General features: G+C 26.4%; 1 protein-coding gene across 2 annotated transcripts; it reads right to left on the minus strand.

Moving 5' to 3' along the window:
* Positions 1–333: 333 nt before the first annotated feature.
* Positions 334–7,363, minus strand: LOC105761685 (nuclear transcription factor Y subunit A-10). 2 transcript variants are annotated; one of them, XM_012579565.2, is made up of 6 exons: positions 7,229–7,363; positions 6,425–6,708; positions 5,197–5,309; positions 3,502–3,570; positions 2,256–2,396; positions 334–1,127 (listed from the first exon to the last, which is right to left on the minus strand). In XM_012579565.2, the coding sequence occupies exons 2-6, from the start codon at positions 6,678–6,680 to the stop codon at positions 762–764; spliced, it is 945 nt and encodes a 314-aa protein (XP_012435019.1). In that variant the 5' UTR covers positions 6,681–6,708; positions 7,229–7,363; the 3' UTR covers positions 334–761. The 2 variants fall into 2 exon arrangements, with proteins under 2 accessions (XP_012435019.1, XP_052479072.1); XM_052623112.1 differs by lacking the exon at positions 7,229–7,363 and having other exon boundaries at positions 6,425–7,185.
* Between the last annotated feature and the right edge of the window lie 2,399 nt (positions 7,364–9,762).

Here is a 9,762-nt window from a genome sequence, read left to right on the forward strand (position 1 = left end):
GTTTATTTATGGTTTATTTACTTTTTTAAACTTATTTTTAATTGTTTGAAAACATATTCAATTATGTACTTATAAATGAAAACATGCTTATTTAATATTCATGATCAAATTTATTTAATTTTAAAGAACTCAAACACATACTTTTAAACAAACAAACATAAACATAATTTTAATATTTTTAATGGAAAATTATAAACGGATTTAAAAATTGTCGGATATCATTAATTAATATTATTTTAAGAAATAAGAAATAAATAAATGAAATACAAGACTATATGAAATTAAAAAAATTAATAGTTTATATAGAAAATAATAATTCATAAAAGAAAATAATAATCCAAACATGAAACACACATTATATTAAAGTTTACAGTACATTATTTTCACAACAGCACCACACCATACACATGGTAGATAACATGATTCATAATCATCCACCACAAATTCTGCAAATTTAAGATTACAAACACCATAACCAAACTTTCAAAGCTTATCATTGGATCAAATGGAAACACCCCATTTTATAGTCTGATCCATATATATATTTTGAAGTTTCAGCATCTTCAACCATTGGTAAAGAAGAGCTTACTTAAGTTGAGCCAAGAATGATTTGCCTAGCAACCAAAACCTGTATTGCAAAAGACCCTGTAACAGTTAATTGCAAAACCAAGTTACTTCCATTGATTGCTAAAGGGGAAAAGCGGTGTTTTTTTGGTGCAAAAAGGTAGCACCAAATCCCACAATTTTCCCCTCCATTGATATCAAACTTTTAGGTTGCAACAGTTGTCTGCCGTTGCAACTGTAATCGTGCCTCCACGTTGATTATTGATCATCGATGAGATAGAGTGGACCGATAATCCAAGATGATCGATTAGGAAGTGGTGATCAAGGTCTCTCCTTGAGTAAATACTGGTGACCTCTGAGCACCCTGAATGTGTTGGTCCCTTGGATGAGTTCAAGGTTCCACTATCGGATGAACAGGAACGGTTCGAAATCAGTCCTTGAGTGGCTTTCTTTGTTGCAGTGTCGTCTTTGTCGGAGCCTGAGCCTCGGGTATTCAGGAACCGGCCACCGCATCCCCTTGGTCGGCGCATTGCGTGTAGGTGGCGAGAGTAGTGCATATATGGCTGTGAAATTCAAAAGTATAAACCTTAATATATTTGTTATACATTAAGACATTGGAAATTTTCTAGTGGAAAATCATGTGATTTTGTTCTTGACTTAAATTATGACCAAGAGTAGTTTAGGGCTTTCAAATTAAGACTTTGTGGAGTTTTTCATCTAACTGAATGAAGAATATCATAAATTTGGCATGTGGAATGGGATATTGAACCATGGATGATGTGTATGCTATATATGGGGGTATTGAAGAAGAAAAGTGAGAATTCAGGGTAAAAGTATCATGGAGACCCTTGTACTAGGAGTTAGATTGTATTTTGCCCCTACTACTAAAAACTGGGCAAACCAGTCCTTGTACATTAGATAAAAAAGCAAATTGGTCCTTTTGTTAAAAACTCTATCCATTTCTATTGTTCAAAACTGGCATGGCTGGTGTCAGGATGAAATTTTAATAGAAATGATTAATTTACTCTTTAATCTAATATACAAGGACTAATTTGCCCAGTTTTTGAGTTAAGAGGGCAAAATACAATCTTATTCCTAGAACAATTGCCTCCATGATACTTTTACCGAGAATTCAGTTATAAAAAGTCTAACTATGACTAATGACCCATTGTTTAGGAGCTCGATGTAATAGCTTCGACTTTTCTTTTTTATTTTTTGAAAGTATTTGTGTTTGACACATATTTTATACGTGTTGAGGGTATATTCCTAATCCTTCAAGTACATGAGAAAAATGAATATACCCATTTTAAATACATACTCATATCCGATACTTGCACAAAAAATAAGTAACATAGCTGACATAAACATCTAGTAAAAGAAATGGAAATACCCAAATTCTCAAACGCATTTTCTTTAAAAAAAAGTAAAAGATTGAACTCATTAACTTTTTCCATTTTGAACCCTATTTTTATTTTAATCCACATTAATCTTCAAACTTGATAAAAGTTTTAATTTAATCCCTAAACTCAACACAATATCTAAATATCATGTCATCTCACTTCATAAATTTATGAATTCTACAAATGGATGAATTAATTTGATTAATTCAACATGTTCATATAAAAGAAGTAATCATTTTCATGTAAACAAATTGTTTTTTTCGAAATCACATTCATGTAAATCATACGTACCTTTCGAGCTTTAGACAATTTATTCTGAAGCACAGCCTTTGCACGAGATTGCCGACGCCTCATGATTCCCTTGTATTGCTTAGCATTTACATATATTGGTCCCTCTTCGGATGCCATGTTCAATGGCAGCATTACACGACCCTATTTTAAATAAAAACACTTTAAATACGATTAGAATATGATAAAATAGCTTAAATACTATCATAAAAAATATGAATTATCAAATAGATTATGTCATTGTGGTACACATAAATCGGATGAGTGCCAAATAGAAATTATATTTTGGATACGTCAAATTTTATATAAAATCTATGTATAATACTTATCCAACGACAAAAGACTATTGAAATGGATATATCACACCATCACTTATTAAAAAATTATTTCAAATTGTTCGATTGAAATTCATAGAAAAATTATTCTCAAGATTAAGAATATTTATTTTGAAAAATAGATGTACTAAAATAATCAAACTATAAGAGATGATTAATAGGCCAAAAATGCATATAGTGCAAGGACCTTCCAATGATAAGTGTATTCTCAAATTTATAAATATGACCATATATTTGAAAGATTATAGTCTCCTATACATAACTAAATATTCTAATAGAACTTAAGTATTACGGAGGTAATTATATTTTGCTTCTTCTAATTAAAAAAAAAGAGTAAACCAGTCCTTATACATTGATCAAAGAGCAAACTGATCCTTTTGCTAAAATTTCATCCAATTTTACTAATAAAAAATGGTCTTTATAAGTAAGCATAAGATGCATGTGGCACAACCTGTGTAACTATCTGGTTATTTTATTAGCCACACCAGTTTTTAATAATAGAAATGAATGAAAATTTTACAGTACATGGAAAAATTACCCATTTTTTTGAGTAAATGATACAAAATGTTGATAAGAGACCTCCATAATACTTTTACCCCTCTAACTTACACATATTCCAAATAGATCCTCCAAACAATTAAAGTTAGAACGTGAAGATATAATTTATTTCTATCGGAGGTCTAAAATCTACTCAATAAGGTTAGAAAATTATTGTATTATCTAATTTATTTAAAAAGTACTCAATTAAGGTCCTCCATGTTCAAATGAATATCAGATGCATGTATTCAAACTGAGTACATTTTGGAGGATCATATGTTCTTGTATATATATATATATATATATATATATTAAAATCATATATGCTAACAATATAATCTGAAGAATCTGGTAGCCAAAGAGAATGAAAGACGAACCGAAATTTGAGCTCCATAAGTTGAGAAAACTCCATATAATTGATCCATGTAAGGATATTTTGCAGATGCCTGCAATTTTTCACAACCAAATAAATAAACTCAGTCTTTTATATAATAATATTCAGTTCTAACAGTCAAATTTATTATAGAATTAAATTTTTATATTTTATTTTACCACTGTTATTTTATTTATAATAGCGACAATCGTAAATTATGAAGCATACTCTTTACTAAACTAGTTTTTTGCAACATCCTCTTTTGTCTCACATCTTAGTGAAATTAATTCTTTTCTCAACTAAAATAAAATTATAAATTTTAATTAAGATATTTTTTAATGAAACATTTAAATTTTACATAAAAATCTGTTAATCATATTTTAATGAATGAAATTAATCTTTAATAATCATAAGTATATATTATACAAATCTTACTAATTTACAAGCGGAGATATTCACATACATCGTGTAAAACTTAAGTGATTTGACACCCTTCCATGGTTTTTATACAATTAATATCTTAATAATCCAACTGTCATATTTCATGCTCTATCTATGTAAATAATGCATATCAAGTTTGGTATAAATTAAAATTTTCTAACTATTCATTTTATTTAAAAAATCAACCGTTAAATATATATAACATCAATAATATTTTAGATTAATATGATAGAGATATCAAACCGATTCAAAATTTTACATGCATGAAAAGTACAAATATATTGGTAAATTCAACGATTGGATTGTTAAAATATTAATTCTATAAGAAGTTATGGAAATGTATAAAACCACTTAAATTTTATATCGGTGTAAGTAGATCCTCCCAATTAATAATAATAATATGTTATAGATTTTAATTTAATTTTTAAAAAAAATCAGATATGATCTGAATCTCAAATGTTACTACAAGTGTATAATAGTCATCCCTCTGTAGTATCTAAAATCTTAGTAGACAAACAAAGTTGTTGTACAAAGTGTTGACTATATATATAAAGTGGAAAAGAAAAATTGTTTCTTGAGCCTTATCTCAATTGGAACTATTATTATTACAATAATATAAATGACATGGGTTCAAGTGTGCTTAAACGTGTTTCTCTTCCGATTTAAAAGTTTGGCGATTATGGTGGGCAAAACTAAACATTGTGTAAAAAAGGCCATGAAAAAAGAGCTAATTGCACCATACATGTTCCTCAAATTATGACCATCATTCTAAATTGGTCCCCAAATTTCAAAAAGTTCAAATTACATCCTCAAACTATGAAAGATTTGATCAATCATGTCATTGAGTTATTGAAACCATTAATTTAACCATTAAATGACACAAAATCTTATGTAAAATGAAAATTTTAAAAAAATGTTGCAACATAACTTTTAACATTAAAACTAAAACAAGAAGAAAGAGTGTGAACATAGATTCTGTACTAATTTCAAAAACTTCAAGATAATATTCTTATAATATTTATTTTACAATATTCATTTTTCTTTAAAATTTTTATTTTAAATTATGTCACATAAAATCCGACATCTCATTTAACAGTTAAATTAATGATTTTAATAACGGAAAGACTTTATCGATATAACACCAATAATTTAAAAATGTAATTAAAATTTTTTAAAGTTTAAGTATATCATTCTCAATGAAAACAACCTAAACATAACACGAATGCACATATTTATTGAAAAAGTTTATGAGAAGTACCATGTGCTGACCAAATCCCAGTTCAAAGCGAGCACCATTTTCTGCAGGATCTGATTGCAGAGAGGTGACTGCCTGAGGTTTATTATGCTCATCCCCTGAATTTTTGCAATCACCTGAATATGATCACCACTTTTCTGATTAGTGATTCATGTATAGATGTTTGTTATCTGGATATGGATATCTGTTCGGCACGGGTTTAGTTGATAATTTAAAAAAAAAAAAGATTGTTCGGTTGTCGGTATTGTATTGGTAGGTACATATTAAACTAGTATCAAGTATTTAAAGTTTTATTTCAATCAAATTACGATTTGTTGCGGTTGTTTTGATGTGTTTCGGTTTATTTTAGTTAATATCAACTTGTACGTTTGTATACCAGCCCATATTGATTGGTACAAGATTTTAAAATGCTTAATATTTATTCTTAATCATTTTATATTTTATAATTAGATTTAAAATAAAATAAATATCACAACAAATATGATCTGTTTACCAATACTGTAGTACTAAGTAAGGTAGTAATTACAGTATCGCTAGATGTATCATTTTGTTTCAGTATATATTAATATCGATATTTTTAATATATTGTTTTGGATTAATCAATATTTTTAAATATTTTTCATATATATTATATATAAATATATCTCAATAACACATATAAATATATTTATGTAAAAATTAATTTTAAAATTATTAATTACGTCAGTAACTTAATTAAATGATCATATTATATTTGTAAATTTAATTATAAAAAGGAAGAAAAGTTAAGATAAAAGTATGAAAATTTTAGTTTAGGATATTTAAGTCTTGTACCAATCGGTAAGAGTTGATATGTACCATTACAGACCGAAATAGACCGGAACAATTAGTATTGACTGAAATTTACATCAGAAAAGAAATAAAAATTATTGTTTCGATTTACTTCCATAACAAGACATTGACTTTGTTAATAGTAACAACTTTTGACCATACTCAAGTAACCAAATCTGAATACTTATCAAACATAAATGTTATATATATATACATGTATATGACCACATAACGTTGTTATTTCTCATTGAATTTTAACTTGGAATGTTCAAAGTTGGATAACGATCTCTAATCAAATTAAAATATATAAATTCATATAATCTTATTCTACATAAATCTTTGTTTCCAATACATAAAATATAAATTCTTAATAATCCATTTTCTAAAACAAAGAAAAACTAGAAATTAGGATGAGATTTACCTGGGAAAATAGTGAATTGAGCAGTATTCCCTTTATTCAGTTGTTTGGATGAAAGAACTTGGTCACCATTAGAGGGATGTTCCATTAAAAAGGGCTTCAATTGAGCACCAAAAGCCTCCCCTCCATGAAGAGATTGATGAGATCCTAAAACACTACACCATGGCAGTGTTGGCAACGATGATGGTGGAATTGAGGCCAGTTGTCCCATTGGATGATTCCCAATCCCACCATATTCTTTAAGATGCAGAGTTTGCATTATGTTTCAATTATTCAAACTCTTTTTCCTACAAAATTAAACAAGAAATCAAACAATTATCACAGAATTTTACTAAAAAAACCATATAAAAAATCTAGAAACTAAGTTATTTATTAAATTTTAAAATAAACCCAGAATCTATTTTAGTTGATTCATGCAATCACAGTTAAAAATCATTAACATTTAGCAAATTTAAAGCTCAATTTTAACTTCAAAAGGCAAAATCTAACAAAGATAAATAAAATCTAAAAGTAAAACAAATCTAGAATTTAATTCAGTTTGTTTATATCTTCGTAAACTAATCTGAAACTCGAATTTTAGCATTAGCAAAAATAAATACAAGATCTTGCCCATCCTCAAATCATTGAAAATACAAAAAAAAAGGAAAAAAGAAACTCAAAAACCCCATAACTAAACAACAAAGATGAATCAAGTTAAAAGAAAATAAACCCAAAAATCTTTAAAGAGATCAATAAAGCAGACACAAAGAGATCATCACAGACTAAACAAAATAAGTAAGTAGAAGAAGAAAGAGGAGAAGGACTAACATAAGAGCAACATAAAGAGAAAGATGAAGAGATTTAGTAAAGAAAGGCAGAGAAATCCCTATAGTTAGGAGTCATGTCGGTATAATTTTAAGCAAAAAAAGCATTAGAGAAAAAGACGAGTGACGGCCATTGATAATAAAGCTTACAACTTACAAGTGCGTGTAATTTATTATATGAAAAAAGAATACTCACCATTTACCAATCATCTTTTATTTTCATGCGAAGTTTCTTTGTACCATGTAAAATACAATAATAATTGAAAAAAAAACATTAAATAATGTAAAGCTTTTATTTTTATGCTCTTACCTAGCTGCCATATAAATATTTATTTATTATAGTTTTAATAAAAATCTGTCTATGGATGGCTTGATGGTCAAGGTGTTCATCACTCCAAGTGTGGATTGGGTTTGAGTCGTGCTAATCATATTTATTATTTGAGCTTTACTTGTTTTTGTATTTTACCAGAAAAAATAAAAATCCATCTATATATTATAATAAAATCCTAGTTAAAATATGTCATAAATTTCTATACTCTTTGTATTTTTATTTTTTAGAATCTAGACTTTTCAAATTCCCAATTCTAGGTTCAACTGTTTACATGTTAAATTTATTTTGTTAAATTCAAGTTCGTGACAACGTTATTTTTAGTTACATGATTACCAAGTGAACATTTTTTTAATTTCAAAATGTCACACAAAAAATTTAATAAAAAAATAATAAAGATTAATAATTAGACTGAATTTTAAATTTTGAAAATAAAAACACAGAGGCTAAATTTTAAAATTTTGAAGAGTAGATTAACTTATGACATATTTTAACTAAATATTTATTATTATTGTTTTAATAAGTATAATTAATTAATATTTATCTATATATTATAGTTTTAATATTTTTAGCTTTTCTTTTGAAAAAATTCAAATTCATCTAAAAATATTAAAATTAAGAGGAAAAATCGATTTACCATTCTCTTATTAGAAAGGAATAAGAATGACGTGGAATTTCATACAATCATTTCTCTTATATAAAATCTTTTGTTGAGTCGTATGTCACGAGTAAAAATATTATTTAAAAACAATTTTTAAGGAAATTAATGCTAACTTTAGTAGGAATATTATTCTTTTCACATGTTTTGGTACATAAACTAACAATAAATTAATTTCAATCAATAATTTTGTACGTTTCACATGACTTATTTTTATAAAGAAAATGATTTCTTTTATTTATTTCGAAGAGGCTTTATTTTTTTATAATTTTAATTTTTAAATTAGTATTATTTAATCTTTATTTATAATTAATTATTTTAGCACGTATGTATTAAATAAAATTTCTATCGTATTATTACACTAATAACTAAACATATCTAAATATTTGAGAATCAAACACGATATTAATAAAGATTTATACATATATATATATATATTTTACTATTCCACCTATAATTCAACTTTTTAAATATAAATTTTACAAAAAAAATTCTTCCACCCATAATATAATAATATAAAAGATTTATTTGCAGGTACACTGCCAAAAAATCCCATTAAAATAATAACATATTTTCTTAAAATATATTAAAAATCTACAAAAATAAACAAATGAGACACGTTTTATCATATTATAATTTCGTCCATAATATACTAAATAATAAGCCAAATAAAATATAAAGGTAGTGAAGAAAAACAAATGAGATTGTCAGAACTCCATTAGTTCATACCTTTTTCTTAGTTGTTATTATTATTTTATTGAATACTTAAAGGTGAGGGTGAGGGTTGTGGACCACCAATTTTTCTACCTCCAAACAAAAGTCTCTTGGGTTCTTCAATTAAGTAAAAATGGCCAAACTTTTGGGAAATATCAAATATTTTAACCCACACACCTACTTTTATAGTACAAAGTGCAACTGTTTGATTTTAGGTTAAAATACGCCACGGGTCCCTGTATTTTTTTTCTAAATTTAAAATTTTAATTTTTGTACTTCTAATTTCAGAATTTTGTCTCTATTTTTAGATTTTTCAAAATTTAGGTCTAATTGGGAACACTGTTAAATTTTTGGTGTAACATTTTGAAAATGAAAAAAGTCACTTGGTAGTAACGTAACTAAAAAGTGACGTAATAATTAACTTAATTTAACAAAATAATATTAACAATGTTAATAGTTGTACTGAATTTTGAAATCTAAAAATAGAGAGACTAAATTTTTAGATATAAAAGTATAAGGACTAACTTCTAAATTTAAGAAGAGTACATTTATTTTAACCTTGATTTTACCATATCGTAATCCTTGAAATTTATTTGTCCTAATTATGGATTTAATCCTTTTATTATCTTAACATTTAAGATTTAATCTCTTATTTTATTTGATATAATTTATCTCCTATTTTTATAATATTATTAGTAAATCCAAATCAATAACATCACTAGTTGTTGTAGTTAAAGTAATAATATGAAGTTTTTATTATTACAAAAATAGCATTAAGCATTCAGAAGGCGGGTAAATTTATTATTGTTAGAATATGATTGATTGAAATTTCGAAATT

This window comes from Gossypium raimondii, chromosome 11 (assembly GCF_025698545.1).
Source record: "Gossypium raimondii isolate GPD5lz chromosome 11, ASM2569854v1, whole genome shotgun sequence".
Lineage (NCBI taxonomy): Eukaryota > Viridiplantae > Streptophyta > Magnoliopsida > Malvales > Malvaceae > Gossypium > Gossypium raimondii.

Excerpts from the sequence above, each read along its gene's own strand:
- LOC105761685 (XM_012579565.2), bottom strand. The coding sequence starts at position 6,680 with ATGCAAACTCTGCATCTTAAAGAATATGGTGGGATTGGGAATCATCCA. Across the intron at positions 5,310-6,424 it reads TCAATTCACTATTTTCCCAG|GTGATTGCAAAAATTCAGGG; the intron begins GTAAATCTCATC and ends GATCATATTCAG. Across the intron at positions 1,128-2,255 it reads AATTGTCTAAAGCTCGAAAG|CCATATATGCACTACTCTCG; the intron begins GTACGTATGATT and ends TGAATTTCACAG.